Here is a 23,032-nt window from a genome sequence, read left to right on the forward strand (position 1 = left end):
CGGCTGGCGTTCCACACCATGAACTGAGGTCTTTGTTATTCTCCTTTTCATCTACTGTGGTATGCACCAAAACATCTCCACAATTTGTGTGATCCGAGATGAAGATTCTAAACAGTGAAAAAAAATGGACTTCAGCTTGTATAGCACTTTTCTAGTCTTCTGACCACTCAAAGCACTTTTACGCCACATGTCACACCTACTCATTCACACACTGATGGTAGAGGCTGCTGTATAGTGAGAACGTTAGAGGTAATTGATCGTATATGGTGCCAATAATACAGCGGGAGCAATTCAGGGTTAAGTGTCTTGCCCGAGGACACATCAGACATTTTAGTGCAGGAGCTGGAAGGTCAAACCCTCAACGACTCTACCAACTGAGCCACAGCCACCCCAAATCAATCCTTGAAACTTAATTTTAAGAACAAAAAGGATTAGAATTATGAATGTAACCCTTGTTAACATTATTCAGTTGGTTTAAATCTGCAGAAAGCTATCAAGTTGAAAATATTAAAATGACTTTTAGATAATTAGGGTAAAGTTTATTGTGCAGTGAACAGAAAGTTAAAATGTTATCACTCTTTCTATCCCACTTCCAAGCCGAACACAGTTGCAGCCATGAGTCTGGTTCTGCTCGAGGGGTCTGCCTAGTTTAAGGAAGTTTGACATTACCAATTTTATGTACTATTTTTGGTCTTTAAAAATATAAATTTTTTGGTTGTTGGTTTTCCTATAAGCTAAGCTTGTCCATTAAGATGATTTTCCCACATTCAAAGGAAGGATGTATTGGGATTATCAGCAGGTAGAGCAGGTCATCCTTCCTCTTCCATTGCTTTTGTGCAAGATCCCAGCGTTCAGGCTACCACACTGCACGGTAGCTCATTACCATCGATGTGATTGTGTGCACGAATGAGCAGCAAAAACCTTTGAAAGAACTTTGGCTAAAAGATTGTTCAACTGTAGAATTTAAGGATGATTCCTCTGATTTGCTCAAAGTATCACAATCACGTCTGCTCCTTAACAACAGTAGACTAATACAAGCCTGTGATAAACAGCATTGTCAGAAGTAAGAGTTCTTCTCTATGGGCATATTCATTTTTAATGGCTGTATTGCCTTGTTAATTTAGGACCTCTGACTTGATTTTTTACTACTACATATGGTCAGCTCCCCTCAGTGAGGAAGTTGACAGCTGCTTGGAGACTCTGGCTTTCCCAGCAACACTTTAGCAGCCCGGCCGTTCAAACATGAAAGAGCACTCATGAGCTTCTTCAGAGCAGACGCTGGCATCTTGTCTCTCACTGGACGAACAATGACAAGGTGACAGACACTGGTGATCACTTCCTGAGGACATCAAAACGAAAGGCCGTTTGTCACAAGGTTGCCAGGTTTATTCAACAGATGATGGACACACACCCATTTCACATTTTCTTACATTTCCGTAACTATTGACTTGATAATGAAATGGGAGCCCAGTCAATGATCACCTAAGGCATGGAGGTGGAACAAACAGAAGCAGCATCATTGGCCTTGATGCTAATGAAGGCTGAATAAAAGCATCTTTCACAGTGAAATTATTTATGCCTTGTAAAGCTGAAAGTAGATACAACATGTTTAATCCTCTGTGTGCGAGTCAGGACATCAATAAAGTTTCTACACATTTCTACTCTGAACTTGTGACTCCTTTCTTTTCATTCTTTTTTCTTTTTTTGTTACAGTGAAATCACACAATCACAGCCCGAGATCATTGTTTTAAATTGCCATGAAAGCTAAATTTGTCAAATCTCTGAAAATGCAAAGTGAATTTCATGGCCAGACGTTTCTCCCCGAGCCAACATAAAGTGGCTCTTCAACAGAGAGCACAATCTGCATCCTGGAAACTATTTTTGAGAGGAACATGTTCACTTATCTGCTGCTCTAACATGGCCACCAGAGACGAGACGTGTGTGTGTGTGTGTGTGTGTGTGTGTGTGTGTGTGTGTGTGTGTGTGTGTGTGTGTGTGTGTGTGTGCAACATCCCGAGGCAACATGTGATTACGCTATCAACCAGCTATTCAACAGCCATTATTTTATTGTCATACAGGATAAGAGAGCAGGGGGAGTGAGGAAGCCGAGGCTGAGTGGAGATCCTCTGGGAAGCACTCGCCTCAGGGCTGAGGAAGCATCACAACACTCCTGCCCCTAACAGCGGCTGTTTACCGGCAGACACACACACACACACACACACACACACACACACACACACACACACACACACACACACACACCGAAGAGGAGGTAGAGTAAATGTATGGAGAGTGAGGGGCTACACATGAAAGACCGGCCGAGCAGTTGGGGGTTCAGTGCCTTGCTCAGGGCACACTGGCAGCAACCAGACCAATTTCCAGACTTGTCTGCAGTGAGACTTTAACCAGCAAGCACAGTCCTTAAACTGAGCTACTGCTGTCCCCGATGTGCTGTCCTCCAATATGTGTCTTTGCTTTTTAAATATATAATTGCTTTTATACATTATGGTAAATAAACTATTTCCAAAAAAAACAACTTGCGTACACAATGACTTCCTCTGAGCATGCAGTGGAGCTTCCTTACGTGGTTTTATTGGGACATGATATGCTAAGTAGCATCTCTGAATGTGCACTACCTGACCATATTGAAATTCAGACCGTATAATGTGTGTATTTGTATTTAAGAATATATGACAGTGTGCAGCCGTTTCACTTATGAATCAAGCACAACATTTAGAAAAATAAGGTGCCAAAAGTTGCAGTGATTCATTTAATCAGAAATATACAGAGATAGATATTTGTCATGATCTTTGCTATGTATCTCCCTGTGAAGATTTCGCCATGGGTCATGAAACTAATCTGACAAAAGTTAACTTGTGAATAAGAAGACTTGAATTGTAATCATTTAATGGTTATCTACACTATTCTTGACACGTTGCAATTACCTATTGTCTTGTCATGAAGATGAAGACTATCAGATGTAACATAATTTACCACAAACTAATGCTCAGCCGCCAAAATGTCATTGATTTTTGCATGAGGGGCTACTTTGAGTGTCATTGAGTTGCAGTATAAATGGCAGAGTCAAATGCATGCCTTCACTGTGAGGAGCCTTTCAACGAGACAGACATTAGGAGTCTATCAGGAGGAGTAATGGAGTGCAGGTAGGGAGTGAGGCCAGGACTGATTGCCTTGGAGCTGTGAGAGGGATTCCCTCTGTACAGATGCTCCGTATTTGGACTTAAAGTAATTTACTTTCACTGTGGGGAATGAGAGAGGTGATCTCTTATTGCACAAACTTTTTCCAGGAGAGGTGGGGGGAGGGGGGGCACTTTGGACATATCTGGCCATAATACCCAGAAGGCTGAAGTGATTACAAGTGTACATGTGAGTGTGATAGAGAACTCATAGCACAGAAGAAAATATGTATTGCTTCATCAGTGTGTGAAGACAATGGGGTGAGTTATTAAGAGCCAAATGAGATGACCTTTAATATAATGCTGAATGTGCCCTCAAATTCCCCTGAGATGCTTTGATTGTGTTTGTCATGTTTCTGCAGCGTGTCGGCAGAAAGGCCGACTTTAGGAGAATGACTTTGATAGTCGATAAAAGAAGCAAGGATGAGATCTGATTCTGTCAGATAAGATCTAAAGCTGAAGGAGGCTATTTGTCACCCATGTCTGCAGCTTTTGTTGATGTCTATTCCTCCTTAAAAGTGTCATCTACTGGACCGATTGTTTTTCTCATGAATACTTTATGTCACCCTCAGCTGGTTCTGAGTGGCACGGCGCAGTCTAGCAAGGCATTACTGGAATCCAATTATTCTGGACGTTTTTACACGCCTGAGCCATTTCAACACCACTTTCAAATTCTACATTGTTAGATCCAAAATAGGTTAATTTGACTTTAGGCTCGCAGGTTGTAACATCCTGTCTTTGGATCAACTTCATTTTTCTAAATATGACCCTAGATGCAAATTGTGCTTTTTAATTAAAAACAGAGCAGCATTTAAAAAGAAGGCGACCTGAAGAAAGTCTAAATGTCATTGGTGTTAATGAGAGAAACACTTGTGCATGTGTGGAAAAATGTCAAACTGAGGAGGTCAGATCAAAAGTAAATCGGGAGCATCCGAACGTGATCTTATTTGCAGGGATCAAAGCGTAGAGTTTCAGTCTTGAAAGTGGTTCTGGAAGTTTGTGTGCAAGCCATTATAGGCATTATGGTCTTATCGTGCATGGTTGTAGTTTGACATTCATAGTTTTAAAGTGGACCTGTAGGTGCATAGGCTCAGAAACAGCTAAAATGATGTATCGTAAGAGAAACTCGCAGCACATTCATAAATAGTGCTCTTTGAAAAGAAAATGCAAACATCCAAAACAAAGGCTGAAAAATGCTGCAAAAGACAAGGAGTCTGTTGCCCCTGCAAAGTCGTTGGACACATATTTTGCTCTTACTCCTAGTATTGGGCTTGTGGCCTACTTGGCAAAGCTCTCGACAACGTGCACAAGCCTGTCCAATATTTACTCTATAGTACGTTATCTTTCTCGGTCACTCTATCTCTCTTCTTAGCTTCATCTTTCACTGCCCTCTTCCGTCTCTTAGCAACAAAAATTATAACAAACGGGCTAAAAGTGCTGAAAAGCTGTACACACTTCTCAAGTGATGACTATGGCCCATTGCCAAAGTAATATAGTGCAATTAAAGAGCACCTTAGGATATGGGTGATATGCCTGTTTAGATAGTGTACTGTTAAATCAACCTTTGAAATAACTATTTCAAGGTGGAAAAGCTACATATTATTGCAGATCGACTTTATATTGTCCATATAAAGTCGATTTTAGGCAACAAAAAAATCTCTCTTATCTGAAAAACACTTGAACTTTTAAGTCTAATTAAAAAGAAAACTTCTATTGAAAATTAAGAAATGCCAAACTTCTCCAGACTGGTTTTATTGGACAGCGTCCTGGTGAGAATAAATCAAAGTGACTGATTTATTATTAATAACTCTTTCTCAGTCAACTTTTCCAAAACAAAACAAGATAAGATAAAAAAAGTAAAAACTTTATTTATCCCTGAGAAGAAAGAGGCTCCCTGCAGCAGCAAAGAATAGAGGTGTCAGTTCATGAAGATCTTCAGATACTAAAAAGGGAATGGAGGAATATATCTTAAGTATGCAATAAAGCAGAAAATATATTAAAGATCATCCTGATTTTTAACAACTATGATGGATAAGTAATTGTTGAATACAAACAGAGAGGGTTTATATGAGGAGACAGTGGATACAGAGACTCTAACTCCACTCTACGATGTATTTCCTTTTCCCTGCAGGATCGTGAGTCAGGCTTTTCTGACACCGGTCGACAGGACACATCATTTAGCCCTGAGGCACTGGCTTCGGCTAATACTCCCACTGCTCAAAGTGCCACAGAGCAGAATTTAAAGAGCCAACCCAATCTGTAAACTCGAGATGGAAAACAACAAGGCACGATAGGCTTACTTAATTAAAACTAATAAAAGGAAGAACTTCTGTGATTATACTTTAAATGAAAGGCAGTTCAAAGAGAATACAAGTGCTGTCATCGCTGTCTCCAAAATGTCAAAGTGGTGCTGTTTTTCAAGAGTCTGCCTTTGTCTTGTAGTTTGACAAAGAGTATATTCAGCTGATGAAATCATGTTAGGAATCAATGCAACGTTAGAGGGGACATATCAAAAGTGGAGAACAGTGTAAGCCAATATCATTTAATCAGCCATGAAACCAAGATTATCCACAGCAAAGAAACATTGTTTTTAGAATCTAACTTTTAGAAAACATCATACTTAAAGAAAAGCCTGCTTACATAAAGGAGAAAATATTGTTATTGTAGTAAATAGCAAAACAACAGCTCTCTCGATGAATTGTTAAACAACTCAGATAAATGACCGAAAGGGGAAATTATTTGCGATACAGCTCAGTCTCTTACAAAAGGATGGCTATTTGGTTTATTCATGTTTTTAAAAACATGTTACACTTTATTGAGCCTGTGGAGAAATTGATCTTCCCATAAAATCTTAAGACATCATTTAAAATGTTGTTCCTCAGAGATTTTGGTTTTTGTTCTATTCCCAAAATGTTGATGAGCGATACAGGGTGACAGTTCCCATCTCTGAGATGGTTTGTGAAATGAAAACAAACACAATTCACTCCGTTTGGGAATAGGTTGACCCATAACACATATTTACCTGCAAGCAATAGTCACAATATTATCTGTAAGCAATTTATTCTCTGGGCTGTGAGTACTATATATATATATGCACAACCTATTGAACCACAACATGATGTTAGAAATGCCACATAAAGAAGCCATGCATGTACTGCAATATAAATTGTTTGCATCATAATGTGTCTTTGTACAGAAACAATCATATTCAGTTAGTGGATCAGGAGACCTAAAACCCATTAAAACCTCTCGAGTCTTGCAGCTCATTATTTTCACATTTCCTTCCAATGATAATATGAACACTTTAAATCACAAAACAGAGCATTCCTACACTGAAAGCAAAGACAGGGAGATGTGAGCCAAGTGCAGATGGGCTCAGCAGGTGCAAGACATTGTAAACAGATGACTTACAGGTACGAAGGCATTACATCCGCAAAGCAGGTAAACAATACCGATCAATGTAGATGAAGTGAAAACGTATCAATGTGAAGAGTCAGGTATATGTAGAGTGAGACTGATTACTGAAGTGGACTAAGGGGAGCAGGTGAGCTAGAGAACGTCAGCTGATTGAATGGTTGATCATCACTGAAAACAGGTGTGTGTGTGTGTGTGTGTGTGTGGGGGGGGGGGGGGGGGGGGGTTGAAGATAAAGTCTGAGGGTGGAGAGGTGGAGAATAGGGACGGAATGAATGATGAAGAAACAGCAGCCACAGTTCAAACTGCAAAATGGATTTCTACATCTCTTTAATTTCAAGAGTGTATCCAATCTAATGAAAATGTAACTATACTGTTAACATAATCTGTTTCAAGGTAAAGTTTAACAGCTGTATGATGTTGGGTTGTCACATTGGGGGTCCACCAAGTGGTTAAATAAATAAAATTAAGTGAATTATTAGCATTTTCGCCAGCTTTCCTCCCTCTCTTGCAGCTTATTTTTTTCTCCTCAATATTGTTAATTGTTGTTCATTATAACAACTTGCACGTCTCACCCTCTTTATATATTCACACTGTGGCAGCAGCCTCCTGTCTATCATATACCCCCATTCATGTCTGAGGCTCCCCAATGACACTTTGTATTCAATTACCCATTATAATACATTTCTGATAAACACCACATTAGTTTTAATTATACAAAAAATTGATGACTTAATGCAATTACAGTTGGACTTTAAAGTCTCAAACATGGCGTTTTGTTTTCTCTCTGCTGGTATCCGACAGCACAGGATCTGCTTTTGAGTCCTATCAGCTCTCCAGTGTTGTGATGCGTGGGCTTTATTGTTGTATAAGCGTTTTTACTCCACTGAATGAAGGTTTGGAAACACCTCTGCTCCCTGACATCATGCTTTCCTCTCATTCTCCTCGGCCACAAAAGGTATTTAATGTTACATAATCTCTTTTTTCAACAGTAGAACCCACAGGGTATTTTTTTTTTCTTTATGCCCCTTCTCAAACTTACTTCAGAAAAATTGGATCGATAATGATTCTAGTGTAAATATTGACTAAAGGAGAGTAAAGAGCTGCCTGTAGAAACAGCTTGAGCATCCAGTAGTCCTCACTGTCAGTGCCAAGCTAAAGGATTCTGTGTATCACTGTGCGAAGGGCAAAGACTGTCAATGTGACTCAATGTGTATAAAAGTTAAAACATGCATCAGTTTTACATCAACAAATTACTTCGACATCTATGTCACATTCTGTACAGCAGGCCTAACTTGTGGTTCAAAACATTTTGTTTTTTTGACAGTAGTTTTTTTTTCTTTTTTTCTGGTGAACATTTAAATTTGAAATAATAGCATAAGTGCTTTCACACTGTTAACATTTCCAAAATATGGCAACTGCAAATAATTCAAAGCCATAAGAAGCTGTTCATAATTTGAAATCTTAAAAAAACAAGTAAGTGTAATCTGAGCAATAAGTGAGAATTGTGTATTAAGGTTTGCAGTGTGGACGTAACGTTTGTGTCCCTTAGGTTTGAATAAGAGCTGAGACGTTGAGGTGTTAAACTGTAAGGCTAAAAAGAATCCGACTAACAAAACACTAAACATTAACTTCAACCTTGAGATATTTTCTGAGGCTTCAGGCAAATTTTTATCCCTCCATCAGTAATTAACAGTCAGACTGAAAAACTGGAATCAACACAGTGCAGTCTGTTCCACCCTTATAGTAAGCCCAGAGCCAAATATTTAAGCAGAAACTAATGCTGCTCGTGATTCGTCCTCTGTGTCAACCCTCTGCACAAAATTCAAACTGAATGCATGCACACTTGCTCTTGCCATGGATCAGAATCAATTTTTATTGCCAAGTACATTTACTCATACATGGAATTTGACTTGGTGTTTTCGTGCAAAACAATTAGCGAAGGACTAAAGAATAAGCAGAAAGCAACATCTAGTACCACACCATCCTTCCAACAAAGTCACATTGCCAGCCATGAAGCCACAATTGGTCATATTGAGATCACATTGAAAAAATCATTACTGTCTGTGGCCTTCCCTGCTGCTTCAGACAGCTGTGCACATGATGCTGCAGCCCACATGTTCTCTTTCTCCTCACGTCCTGCTGATCAGGCTCCACCTTTGAAGCTCAGGGATGACAGGCTGACAGATGCTTCTTTTCCTTCACAATCCCGTCTACTGGAGTGTGTAAGGGGAAAAAATTGCATCAGCATGCATGTGTCCATGGTCTTTGTTTTCAGATGCTTTTTCTGCATAACTGAATATTCATCCTCAAGAAAACAACAACATAAAAACAACGTCTCTTTAAGCCAGCAGCTGAATTCATGCTTTTATTTTTGCCCCAAACAAAGTAAAATGTTGAAAAGAAACTATATTTGAGCAACTTTTTAGGGGGTTTGTTTTAAAATATCCATAAGAATTTCAAGATTATGCAAACAGAGATCACAAGCAGCGAACACTAACACTTTATCGGGGGAACAAAGAAAAACTGGAACAGAGAACAACAAGAGAATGTTTGAGACAGAACATGCCACATTCAGGTGTGTTTTTGGAAACTTATTTTCTCTATTTTTATACAGCATCCATTTTATAACGCTGCTGTATAGCTGCAGACAAAGTTGTGTTGTGCTCTCTTATACAATGACAATAACGCGGCTATATTTCCGTCCTAATATGTATTCAAATACTCATATTGAAAATAGACCTGACAGCTCTTATTGTCACACTGTGACCTTTGCAGATGGGCCTTTCTTTTTCCTTCGTGAAATTGTGACAGCTTGGTTCCTATAGAGACAAAATGCCATTGAAAAAGTAATAAAAGACAGAGTGGTGCAGTGGGACTGATGAGCAGTGACATTTCAGATTTCTTGTTCCATTTCTGCAGACACTCGCCTGAAAAACCCACAAGTGATTTTCAGCCCGATCTAATATTTGAAAAGGAACCACGTATGCCAGTCCTGACTCGTTGGTGACAACTGCCGTGGGGCACGGTGACACTCTCTGGCCCATTATTTCAGCTTGAAACCAGTTCAATGCAGAGGACGGCTACTGTGAAATATTAAAATAGTCTCAGTCAGCAAAGAATGAAATGTCAAGGACGTCCTTTCAAAATCAACAGGGTCTCTGAGTGCAAGAGGATTTGTGACATGTATGCTAATATCTGACAAAAAAGTCTGGCTTAAAACCCCCCCAAAAATAGGCAAACTTACCATTGTGTATATGTATATTTGTGAGGCCCATGCATGTTTATATCTACTGGAAACTCAAATCCATTGTAGGTATCTCACCTTGTAATGTTGGGCGTTATCGCCAGAAAAGTCAATCAATCATTATTTGTATCGCGCCAATTAAAAACAAGTGTTTTCTCGAGATTCTTTATAAAAGAGCCTATGGGATAATATGCAGGACGGATTTCTTTTTTGCACAGGTTGGAGCAGGCCGTGCATCTTTGTGCTCTTTGACTTGTATATGAGCATGCTCAGAACGCCTTGCCTTTACATTTATTATTTTGAGTTACTCTAACTAATAATTCATTCACAATAAATCTAAACATACTGACTCAAATCAAATCAGCTAATGTAAATGTTCAGCACATTTGGTTTGAATTGGGCGTGGTCATGGCAAGACATGAAAGAAGACGTGACAAAGAAAGAAAGAAAGAAAGAAAGAAAGAAAGAAAGAGAAAGAAAGAAAGAAAGCATGCTATTCAAATCACAGAAAAGCTTTATCTATTTATGCATCACTGTAGGGACTTCAGCACACAATGGAATGAGAACAAATAAATGCTTTAAAGGTACCATGTGTATGTTGAATATTGGCAATAACATGAATAGAAATGTAATTTTGCAACTTTTCATTCAACATTAAAATGACAAATCGGAATGAATGTATTTCAAAGGCCCGGCTCCTGCTTCCTCCTCGGATTCTGAATTTGATGATTTGAGCACGTTGGTAGCTACAATACATTGTTGCTGGGGTTTTTTTACAAGTCTTTTTGTGTGCAGACGACTACCAGAAACAGGAGGGTGTCAATCAAAAATTGAGAGCATTGGAAACACCAGTCTTGAAACAATGATTTTATTTGTTTTATTTCACTCTTACTTCTGGGTATAAAGATTTACTTCTTGCTTTACTTGTTTACTATATCAAACCTATTTCCCAGAGGCTTTATAGAGTACATTAGCTGTGTTTCTCCTGAAGTGCTCTTAAGTCTTTGCTTGAGTGTTTATATCCCATCAACTAGCTTTGTTCCACTCGAGCAGCCCATGTTAATTAATCCACCATGGATGATTTTATTCTATTATAGAATCCCTGCTGCCCGTCCGTTGTTTCCCAAATGTGTCTGAGTCCCCTCACACTTCATGCATTGGTGCAGCTCAGTGCAGCGTGTTGGGACTGAACAGGGGACAACAATAAATTGGCAAAGGCAGAAATATGGGACCGGAATAAGTTGCCCTCCACCCCTTAGGACTGCTTTCTCTTACGCAGGGACTGACAGAAGATGGATTTACTTATTATCGGGCCTGTGCATGCCAATAAGTAAGACCCAGGGAATCAATAAGACCACAGGAAGAGCGTGAGGACCATACAAAAGCACGGTCACTTTGGTTCCCATATGAGGCAAGAGCTTCAGTGAAAGAAAGCAGTGAGGTCTAAGAGTCCACTTTTCTTTTTCTGTATGAATTATTAGACAGTCACAATGAAAATTAGCACATGAGTGATCTGCTAATAGCCTCCTTTTGTCTTCAGTCTTTTGCATAATAACCTAATTTCCACCTACCGGATCTGCCCACTGCAGGCTCGTAAGAATGGGTTTCTGACCACAATTAGGTTTTAATTATTAGCTTCAATTAAATGATCAGAGCATTTTTATGGCTCTGCTCCTTGGAAATTATTACAGTGTCACTCAGAGGAATTTACTTCTGCAAAGGTGAGAGAGGAATGCCTGTGTGATTTTGAAGAGTGGATTGAAGATTAGAACAAGGCAAAAAAAAACATGTCACTCTTTCCTCCGACATTAGATCCATCCGTCCATCCATGCTCCAGCTGAAATCATTCTGGTATGTTGCATGAATGTTCATAAATCCCTCCTGTGAATTCCAAAACAACCAACACATAAAGGACGACTCAAGATGTACATGGCAGACTGACATGAAGGCAGGCACTGGAACAAGCAGAAATAGATCATGAAAAGAGAGAGCATTCCCCATCCCATACCAGCGACTTGTGTCAGCACTTTCTATGTTTTTTTTTTTCATTCTTTTTTTCTCCAAATACACCTCGAGCTCACAAGCTTTTCAGCCGAGGAGAGGCAGCAGCATTCACTCAGAAAGTTGATAGCCTCTATTTATATTGTCACAAGTGGAGGAGCCATACCTGCCTTATCTAGACTGCACAAGGACCAGCATACTGTATATTGGTTCATGCATTTGCTGCCTGCTCTCCATATTATAAGTCAAATCCTATTTCCAGCTGAGCACTTTATCACCTTGATGACCCTTAATTCATTGCACTCCAATGTAAGCAGCGAAAGCAAGAACGAACCTCCTGCTACTCCTCTTTATAGGTTTGTTCACCCACTCTCTGCAGCAACAGTGTGGCTCCTTTTCCTGTTTTTGTGTCAAGAAGATTGAATATATCAATAAAGGTTTCCCAATGAGTCCCCTTTGGCTTCTAATGCATCCAGTGAGAATAATGGACGTGCCAACAGGCTTCAATGCCTCCCCCCCACCACCTCCATCCAAAATACGTCTTATAAGCACACACTTGCAAACAAATAAACCCTCCACCCACCAGCCCTCTTGACTCAAGGGCTGACTGTCTGAAATGAGCCATTAGTAAGGAGCTGTAAAGGTCTAAGAAAACTAATGGACCCTTGCTCGTTGGTCTTGGCCAATGGCACACCTAACGGTAAAGCTCTTAAATAGACAGAAGCAAAGCCAAACAAAGCAATGCATTTTTATTTTCTGTTGCTAGCTGCTGGAAATGTTAAATCATCAGTGCAAAAAGTTAGACAACAGAGATGAGAATATAGGAATTATGCATGAGTGGAGGTTTGCATCAAGGTCCAACAAATCTGATTTTAATTTCTACCTCATGCTGAGATCAGACTGGTGTGTATCCTGCGGCAATTTGCTTGCTGTCGTCTTATCTGTGACAACCATCTTAGCAGGAAAAAAAACGATTGGTTGTGTTTTGCAATGCCTTGAATTACCTACCTTTATTTCTTTAACCAAGCAGCCTCAAGCAGTGGTCCAAGTAATGACTATTTCTTGTCTGAGGCAAATGTGAAAGAAGTGCAATCTGTTTATCTATAGCAGATATATCGCAGTTTTATTATTTTCTGCCCAGACTATAGTCATGTGTTTATCTAACACAGGGTGAGTTAATGATTAATGCAGCAGAACACTATTAACATTCTTTAATTTTCCAAACATTAATGCTTTTTACTTCAGCAAAGTTACGATGCTCCAGCCCATGGGTTTCCTTCCTGGAGTCTTATAAAATAGATCTCATACATACAGACCTAACAGTCAGATTTTTTTTATATGTTCTTCAATTACCTGTTTTCTATGTCAGTCTAAATAATGTATCAACTATTCCTGAGCAAAAGCTAATCTTATCTGTTGTCATCCTGATAAAAAAGTAACACTACCTAATCTCAGGTGTCATATGCAGAAGTCATTCTTCTCCTTAAACGCTGAACAACAAAAGAGACTAACAAAAAAGTTAAAGAAAGCAAAGTATTTTTCGTGCCCTGTTCATGTTAATACTTGCTTTATAAAACCAGCCTCTTAACTTGCGTATAAATATAATATAAATAATACATGTATGTGTATAGCACTCTTAATAACAAAGTGCTTTGACACCTGCAGAAGTATACAGTAATAACAGCGATAATAAAAAATATGTCATAGTTGCCTTCGCTGCATTATCTAGTGTGTTTTTTTTTTCTTCTAAAAGCTAAAGGCAACATTGAGGGAAAAGCCGAGAGTAAATTTAATTTCACGCCTCCCTCCAAAACCTTACCCGACAAAACATGAACATGCACTGCATGACAACTGGTGTAAGATGTAAGATGAGTCCATGAGAGCAGCGTCCCTGTTTGGACGGGATTACCCCTTTTTTCAAGCTGGATGCCCCAAATCAACTATGAGTCGTAGACAGGCTTTCAAAGGCTGTGCCTCATGTGGCTCTTTCTGACAGAACCTGTCAGTATGCTGACTGTTTGCTGTCACACTGAAGGGAAAGAATGTCTTTTCTGAAGTGCAACAGGAGGCTGACTCCGTCTTTTGTAAAGTACGGGGTGAATGAAAATGCTTTTTTTAATAAGATGCTTGCTGTTAGAATAAAGTGTGGTCAACAACATGTTGAGAAATGCTCATTTTTAACAGATAAAAAACATGTTCATGTACTTTAACCTTTGCTATACTTATAAAGCTGCTTTGAAGAACTTTCAGTTTGTGACAATTCGGCGCCCCCTGTGGCGCCCCCACTTTGCCAATCTTGACGAGCAGTTTAGCCACCAAAGCATTTTATTAGAAATGACTGGACAGACTTATTACAGGTCTTTGAAAACAACAAAACACCTAATTTGACGTACTGCTGCTTTTTAAGTGTAAAGATAATTTAACAGTTATAAATTAATAGGTAAATTCTACCAAATGACATTAAACATGAACTGACATTTCCTAAGGTGCATTCTGTATCTATGTTTGTCAAAAGAAAAAAAAAAGGTGGTAATCTCAGCTGACATTTAGGTAAATTAAGGCACACTGCAGTTAGAAAAAAGGGCTGCAGTGTCAAAATATGGACGACAGTGTTCTCCCTTGGAAAAATCTCTGGAGCTCTTCCTCCTCCTCCTCCTCCTCCTAATCATCTTTTCTCACTGCATTGTTGTAACCTATTGATTCATTCATCTATTCATCCCAATAAACACGTTGCCCCTGGCTCTTTGCCTTGATTTGTTATCATTTTCAGACCTGTGAGAATTCAGAATGGCCAAGTGGTCATTTGATTTAAGCATTTTAAATGGTTTCCTTGACAACACAAGAGATTGGGCGTGTGAGGATCGTGCCAGAAATGTAGATTTGTCTGAAGGGTTTGATTTAAAAAAAAAAAAAAGATTCACAAGCCATGAACTGCAGATATGTTTGATTTTAGAAGAACAGGCTCGGTTCATGACTGTCAGGATTTGGTCATTGTGGAGTGCACATCATGAACATACGGTGAAAGTACACAGCCTTTCTTTTTAGGCTGTGTGAATCATATGTTTGAAGAATATTTTGAAGCCACACATTAATTCATAGAACCGTCCTCCATCAATGAGCCGGTAGAATTCATGTGTTGTGCTTGAAAGTGTTGTTATCTTCCTGATACACCAAAGAACTACTGAATGTCTTTATGGTGGTAAAATGTTCTTGGTAAAATGTAAAAGGGTCAATTTAATGCACATTGAAGAATGGCACCTCAAACTAATTTAAAATGTGCTTTGTTTTTCTCAGAGAGAATGAAGTGATTACATTACAGCCTTTTGTGTTGCTGTCATTTGTCCAGCGTGGTGGCTTCTCCCTCGTCTGGAAGCATTCTCCAAACAGCCTCTGCTTTGTCATGCCAGCAGACGACAAAATTATATTGACGTCTCTCTTCTGCTCTTATATTAATGTATTCATGACTGCAGTGTTTTTGTATTGTGTGAAAGCACCACTCCTCCTCTCGTCCCTGTCCTCTGTGCTTCCCAATATATTTCTCCATCTGCAAAAGCAAACACGGTCTGGTGTGTTCCTGGTGCCAAATTCATTTCCAATGTGGATGAGGCTCACAGTGGGATTATGTCATGATTGCCCAAAACAATCAAGCCCATGCCGTGGGACTGCAGACTGAAGTGGGGCTGCACTGAGTATCATCATCATCATAACCTTGAAAGACCTTCACTGGCAGAGAACAGAGAGTCAAACGGGCCTCTAATGGATAGCTGAGCAGATAGCGCCCTCTGTTGCTCATGCCTGGAAAAAAAGTAATGCAACTAAACAGATGGAAATGGCTTTGCAGACAATAGCATACAAGGCTCATACCAGTCATATTATTCTCTTGACTGCGTCTAAGGCACCCAACCTCAATGACTTTGTAAAGCAGAAAGTTGAAACTCCAGACCGATGAGACATCGACAATATAGTTGAAGTAATAAATTCTAGCAGAAGCTTACTCTGCTGGTTTAATTTGGAGGTTTTTTAGTCCCTCAATGCAATTTTAGAAACAATGTCATTTGGATTTTTATTCATCTTAATATACTGTTTAATACTGCACTTTTCATACACAGTTTTTCTGCACGTTTTGAAGTTAATGCTCTATTTCTTATAAATATTTCTTACCATTCACATTTATAATTATATCCCTGCATTTCTTAATGCTATTTTCTGTATTGTCTGAGACTCAGGGATAATAACATATTTCTGATTCTGATAACCACTTTAGACGTATATAATGATGGAGGCAAATTATATAAAATAGGGTTCAATTGCAAAATTAAATTCCTGACAATGAATCCAAATTAATTAGCATTCTTATCCACACACATAAACACCAATTAGATATATAAATATGTAGGTTACCCTCTCTTAATGTCAGGAGGCACCAAGACCTTAGCAGTAGATCATTTAAGTCCTGTAAAATGTGAAGTGATATGACTAGGTTGTACAGCACATGCAGGGATGCTCAATTGGATTGAGATTTGGGAAATTGGAGGCAAGTCAACACCTTGTCTGGTCGTTGTGTACCTTCAGGCCAGACCTTCTTCCATTGCGCCATGGTCCAGTTGCGATGCTCCTGTGCCCATTGTAGGTGCTATAAGTAGTGGACAGGGCTCAGCCTTGTAAAGACAGTTTATGCTGCCCCATACACAACAACCTGTGAAGCACTGTGTGTGTCTGAGCTCCACCTGCTCTTCTGTTGGCTCAGACCACACAGGCCACCTTTGTGTCTCCATCCCATTAAGGGGTCTTGTTGGCCCATGAACCTTTTGCTGGTTCACTGTATTGCTTTCCTTGGACCATTTTTGGTAGGTGCTGAACACTGCAGACCTGGAGCATCCCACAAAAGCTGCTGTTCGGGGATAATCCAGCCATCTAGCCATCAAAGTTTTGGGCCTTATCCTTGTCACATATGGTCTCATCCTGAACCTTTTGTCATTTCCTGCTTCCAAAACATCAACTTTAAGGACAAAATGTGCACTTTACTGTCTAACCTATACCAAATGACATGCTGTTATTGTGAAGAGATAATCAACTTCTCCCGTCAGTGGTTATACTGTTATGGCTGATCAACATACATCACAATTTTGTAATAAACCTTACGCTTGTTGTGACATTTATGGGGTCTTTGTTGTTTGTCTGAAAGACAAAAAGGGCAATTGTTTACGGTCCACTGTTTAATATATTTTCATGTAAAAAAACAACAACATTTTTTTATTTTCCTTTCAATGGCCTGAAAAGGGGATCAGTTAAATTGACTGTGTGCTACTGCCACATCATGAGCATTTTATTTTGAAAAGCCTTCGGCTCCTCCCACTACTTCCGTGTTTGCGTCCGTCCTGCTGCGTGCAGTTTCTTCCCTTTGCTGCAGACTAAAGAGTGCCTTGTGCTACTTTTTGAGAGAAACAATCATGTCTTTGGAGGTGGAATCCGCAGAGTAAGTAACCTTTATACGAACTCTTTAGGCGGGATCATTTGATACCATCCCGGCTTAGATAAAAAAAACATTTGATCACAGTTTGTGTAAACGAGGCCTACTTCATCATTTACTGCTAGCGCGCTAAGCTAGCGAGCTAACTTAGCATTTCACGGATTTTCTGCAGATTTTTAGTTAAGTGGCTTTAATTATAAGTCAGAGTTTCTCTGCTACACTTATAACGCTATTATTAACAATTCTTCTTGGGGTAAAACAAACAGTATTTACATGAGCTCAAGTAACCTTTGCAGAGCAGCTGCTATACAGTCTGATTAAAGATTCATATTTAAGCAGTATTTTTTTCCATTATTAAATTGTTGTTGTAGGTAACTCCAGAATTTAAAGGTTTAGTCAGTCAGTAACTAATTTATAACAAAACTGAGTTATTATAATCAGTATGATATTGGAAATAAGAAGAATTACTACTTACTTTCTGTCAGTGATTAATATTAGATTATAGCATTTAGAAATGTATCATGTACTAATATTTCAATAAGGAAGTTAATTGCAATAAATCTGCTGTGATGTTTCAAACAGAAAAACACAATACCACTTATTTCCACACATTATTCTGAATGTAGCTGAAGTGTGTCAAATTATGGTTATTAAACACATGTCCATCTTTCTAATAGATCACATGTACACAAGCTGAAACAGAAGTATTGGCCTCTTGAAAAATTATAATTATTTGTTTTTGTTTGCTATGGTTTAAGACTAATACATTGCGTTTCATACACACACTTCTATTATAAAAATGTACCATAAAATTGTGATCTGTCTTGCATCCCTTCTCAGGGGAACAATTGTACAATAATTGGATAATTAACTATTCTCTTAATATAAACGTAGTGTGAAAATGTACAAGAGTTGATTGGATTTAGAGATGTAGCGGAGAGATATTGCTTAAGATTGCTAAAGGATCACACATAAAAAGTAATCAGATTTTTATTTATAAAACTAACCAAACTTACCTAACCTAAGGTCAACTATCCAGAAACGTAAACCTGATCAGATTTTTCTTTGTTCAACAGCGTGATCCGTCTGATCATGCAGTACTTGAAGGAAAACAACCTGCAGCGGACGCTGGTCACCCTGCAGGAGGAGACCACGGTGTCTCTGAACACTGTGGACAGTATCGAGAGCTTTGTGGCAGACATAAACAGCGGCCACTGGGATACTGTCCTGCAAGCTATTCAATCCCTCAAGCTGCCAGATAAGACCCTCATAGACCTCTATGAACAGGTGAGCTTTTTTTATTGAAACAATTCTGACAATGTTTTATTGGTGAATATTTCTACTTTTGTGATCTTGGCGCCCGTCTGTTTTATTGAGATCAGAAGAGCACCCTCGTTCTCTTCTTGCCATCGCTCATATGAACACTTCTTTCAGTGATAAGAGCTCCATAAAGCCGACAATTTTCTTTTCAATCTAAATGTGTTTCCTTGACCTCCTGACCAGGTGGTGCTGGAGCTGATCGAGCTGAGAGAGTTGGGTGCAGCACGTTCCCTCCTCAGGCAGACCGACCCCATGATCATGCTGAAACAGACCCAACCAGAGAGATACATCCACCTGGAGAACCTGCTCGCCCGCTCTTACTTCGACCCAAGAGAGGTTCGACTGTTCGCTTTGTCGCAACATTTGAAAGCAATGCTGCGAATGAGAGAATAATGAGCATGTTGTTTAGTTTCTCTCGCTCCCTTTTCTTTTTTTCTTTTATTACTGAAACAAATTGCCGCAGGGCTGCATTAGCTTTAAACTGTTGTGAGCTCTTTCTTCTCACAACAGGAAACACCACATTTTGAAGGGCCTTGCAAAATGTTCAAACATAACACTGTGTTACTCAACGGATATCAGGGAGAAGAATCAAAAGCTTAAAGTTGTGTATGTGATCTGATCATTGTTGTTGTGGTCCAGGCGTATCCTGATGGCAGCAGTAAAGAGAAGAGGCGAGCAGCCATCGCCCAGGCCCTGGCAGGGGAGGTCAGCGTGGTGCCTCCTTCCCGTCTTATGGCTCTGCTGGGACAGGTAAGACATCTCAACAGCTGCAGCACACCCTGGTTGAATCAGACTCAGCCGTATTTACTAATAACAGCTTAATCCTGGCAGGCAGTAGTTATCTCTCCTGATTGATATTCAGCATATATTTACTCTATGCTTCCATTCAATGAGAGCGTTGACGAGAGTTTGGTTTTCTGTCTCTGTTCTCATCTTGTAGTCGTTGAAGTGGCAGCAGCATCAGGGTCTCCTGCCGCCTGGCATGACCATCGATTTGTTCCGAGGTAAAGCCGCTGTAAAAGATGTGGAGGAGGAGCGTTTCCCCACCCAGCTCAGCAGACACATCAAGGTAACCACACTGTCCACCCGAGTACAAATCGTAGAATTGAACTTTAACAGCCTGCGTTACTCCTCCAAGCTGTGCATCCAGACGTGCATGCTGTTGTTTGATTTCTGGTTAAAGTCGTGACTTAAATGGTTGAAAAAGTATTTGGAGCTCATTTGTTTTTCTTTCCTTGCACAGTTTGGACAGAAGTCTCACGTGGAGTGTTCCAGATTCTCCCCTGATGGTCAGTATCTGGTCACCGGCTCTGTGGACGGCTTCATCGAGGTGTGGAACTTCACCACGGGCAAAATCAGAAAGGTGAGGAATCCAAAGACAAAAGATGCCAAAACTACATTTACCGTGTGGTTAATTGAATTAAATAGACAAACACAGTATCATTTCAAAATAACAATAGTTGTGTGCGTTTTGTCCTACAGGATTTAAAGTATCAGGCTCAGGATAACTTCATGATGATGGACGACGCTGTGTTGTGTATGTGCTTCAGTCGAGACACAGAGATGTTGGCAACTGGAGCTCAGGATGGGAAGATCAAGGTGAACTGTTATTCAGTCTGCATAGAATATTACTGTCTCCTCTAAGGAAGTCTATGTTGAGCCAGTTTCTGGTACACGCTACACACAAAAAAAAGTCTTTATTGATGATTCAACTCTGAACTGTGGAAGTAAAACGTGTGTAATCACAACATAACGTGCACGCTCCTCGTTTATTTCCATACTGTAGGAGTCCTTCTACTCACAATTTCTGCATTCAAAAGAGGATCATTTTTGCAAACACAAACTAATGTTCAAGCATTTTGTGGGTGTAGGTGTGGAAGATCCAAAGCGGTCAGTGTTTGAGGAGGTTCGAACGCGCCCACAGTAAAGGAGTTACATGCGTCAGTTTCTGCAAAGACAGCAGTCAGCTCCTCAGTGCCTCCTTTGACCAGACCATCAGGTAAACTCAAACCAGCTTTTTTTTCTTCTGAACATTAAAAAGAATCCCGTATGATTTCTTCTTTCCTTTCTGTGATGATTTTTGAACATGCCAGTAAAGTTTTTTTTTTTTTTTAAGAATCCATGGACTGAAGTCGGGTAAGACCCTCAAAGAGTTCCGTGGTCACACCTCGTTTGTAAACGAAGCCACCTTCACTCCTGACGGACACCACATCATCAGCGCTTCCTCGGACGGTACAGTCAAGGTGGGAGAAGCAGGAAACACATTTCTGTTCTAACTACACAACACATGAGAATGGTTGTGTGTGTGTGCGTGAACCTGTGCAGTGCATCTTAAACTCCTCCCGTCTCGGCCTTCCTCAGGTTTGGAACATGAAGACCACCGAGTGCACAAACACATTCAAGCCTCTGGGCTCGTCAGCCGGCACAGACATCACGGTCAACAACGTCGCTCTGCTGCCAAAGAACCCGGAGCACTTTGTCGTGTGTAACCGCTCCAACACAATGGTCATCATGAACATGCAGGGACAGGTCCGTGCACTCACTCCATCAGAAGTGCTTTTAGGTGCAGATCTTTGATTCGTTTGCTCATGAACTCTATCCTGATTCCTCTCTCACCTACATGCAGATCGTGAGGAGTTTCAGCTCTGGTAAGAGGGAAGGCGGAGACTTTGTGTGCTGCACTCTGTCGCCCCGAGGCGAGTGGATCTACTGTGTGGGAGAAGACTTTGTGCTCTACTGTTTCAGCACAGTCACCGGCAAGCTGGAGAGAACGCTGACAGTACGTCGCTGCGCTGATCAAAGTGTTGAATGAAAAAAAGATGACAGCACACTCCCTCTTCTGCTTTTACTGCAAAAAAAGTTTTAGTTTACAAAAGTAAAAGAGCTTCACTCTCAAAAGTGAGAGTGAAGCTCTTTTGTTCTTGCTTATGTCATGACTTCATAAATGAGCAGACAGAGAGGCAAATCTAACCTGACAAGATTATTTCTGCTAATTTCATGTGAATTAAAAACTTCCATGAAGGGTTAACAAAAGAGAGAGAGAGCTGTGACGTTGAGATTAAGACTTTCCAAAAGGAGCAAATATCTCCAAAAAGAGATTTCCTGCTATTAAAATGTAGAGATGAGTGTTTTGACTTTTCCACAGTACAGCTGCTTGATTTGAAAAAGATTGACATTGTTGCTCATCTCTTGCTGTTCCTCTCCTCAGGTCCACGAGAAGGATGTGATCGGCATCGCCCACCACCCCCATCAGAACCTGATCAGTACCTACAGTGAGGATGGTCTGCTGAAGCTCTGGAAACCTTGACGTGTTTTTTTTTTTTTTTTCTCGGACTGGAGTCAAACGTTCTCACTCGACATCTTCTCTCCTCACTCTGGATAATCCTCTGGACATTCTGTCGGTTGTTGTTGAATATTGGGAATCATTGTCTTTAAGGCTCTAAACTGGTGTGAATGATAAAACAACAAGTTTGACCTTCAGCTGCAGATTGAGTCGTATACATGTGACTCTTTATCTCACAGATGAATAAAGGTGACGAAGGACAGTGAAGTATTTGCAGAGTTGAACTTTATTGTAATTCTGAGAAACCGTTCTCACTTTATCCAACAGTAAAAAGATTCAACATCCACTTTACAAAGAAGCAGCAGCATCTAATGTTATTAATGAATTTCGTAGAGTATTAGTCATTGTTCTGCAGCACAGGTTAAAACATAGTTATTACAGATACTGTGAAATTAGCTGTGTTTGGAAAAAGGACTGCCATGTTCATTCAGACTGAGGATTTAATTTATTCACCCATGTTGTTTAGTTTCCCTCTGTCAAAGTTAAATAAGTTTCTCCTGTCCAACAAGCCTGAAAGTCTACAGACATAAGATTCACCATGAGAAGGTTCGGACATCGAAACAAGATGACTCCGATTATCAGGGTGAGGAGTGTAGATACTAGACTCAGTTCATTTTTTTTTTTTTTTTTGAAAATTATTATTTTTTTGTACATATTTTTTATTTGCATCTTGATTTTTTTTCAAAAGGCCTGGTTAAATAGTGCGTGGTTGTTTGTTTTTCTTCTTTTTTTTTTTCTTTTTTTTTTAAACTCCCAAGAATCGAGCAACATCCATTCAAACATCTTTTATACTCTTCTTTGTTACCTGAAGTGATTTAGTTTTCTTACAAGGAGAAACAAGTAAAACATCAGAGCCATTGTACCCCAATTTAAAAATGTCTTTATCATTAAAGCTGTTTAACCAGAAATGTTTGTGAAAGGAGCATCTTTGTGTTGACATGTGTTGTTAAAGAACCTAAATATGGAAAACCTTTGAGTTTATCAAAGATTATTTTGGAGAATTTGAGGAAAACTCAATAAAATACAAAATATTTGAGAGG

The 23,032-nt window shown here is 39.7% G+C and overlaps 2 protein-coding genes across 2 annotated transcripts in view; one reads left to right on the forward strand and one right to left on the reverse strand.

Annotated features, from left to right (window-relative positions):
• Positions 1 to 23,032, reverse strand: part of slc49a3 (solute carrier family 49 member 3) — a 285,285-nt gene that overhangs the window by 221,474 nt on the left and 40,779 nt on the right. The gene's annotated exons all lie outside the window — the stretch shown is intronic.
• On the forward strand, positions 17,198 to 22,900 carry smu1a (SMU1 DNA replication regulator and spliceosomal factor a). The gene is made up of 12 exons (XM_079352973.1): positions 17,198 to 17,335; positions 18,406 to 18,616; positions 18,833 to 18,985; positions 19,289 to 19,399; positions 19,590 to 19,718; positions 19,893 to 20,012; positions 20,132 to 20,248; positions 20,521 to 20,648; positions 20,766 to 20,892; positions 21,011 to 21,178; positions 21,276 to 21,428; positions 21,858 to 22,900. The coding sequence occupies exons 1-12, from the start codon at positions 17,310 to 17,312 to the stop codon at positions 21,954 to 21,956; spliced, it is 1,542 nt and encodes a 513-aa protein (XP_079209099.1). The 5' UTR covers positions 17,198 to 17,309; the 3' UTR covers positions 21,957 to 22,900.

This window comes from Symphodus melops, assembly GCF_947650265.1.
Source record: "Symphodus melops genome assembly, chromosome: 9".
In the NCBI taxonomy this organism is placed as follows: Eukaryota; Metazoa; Chordata; class Actinopteri; order Labriformes; family Labridae; genus Symphodus; species Symphodus melops.

Bases quoted from the DNA above. Each gene is read 5' to 3' on its own strand.
- smu1a (XM_079352973.1), top strand. From the start codon at position 17,310: ATGTCTTTGGAGGTGGAATCCGCAGA. The intron at 18,986-19,288 runs GTTCGACTGTTC...GTTGTGGTCCAG, and splicing joins CTTACTTCGACCCAAGAGAG to GCGTATCCTGATGGCAGCAG. The intron at 21,429-21,857 runs GTACGTCGCTGC...TCCTCTCCTCAG, and splicing joins AGCTGGAGAGAACGCTGACA to GTCCACGAGAAGGATGTGAT.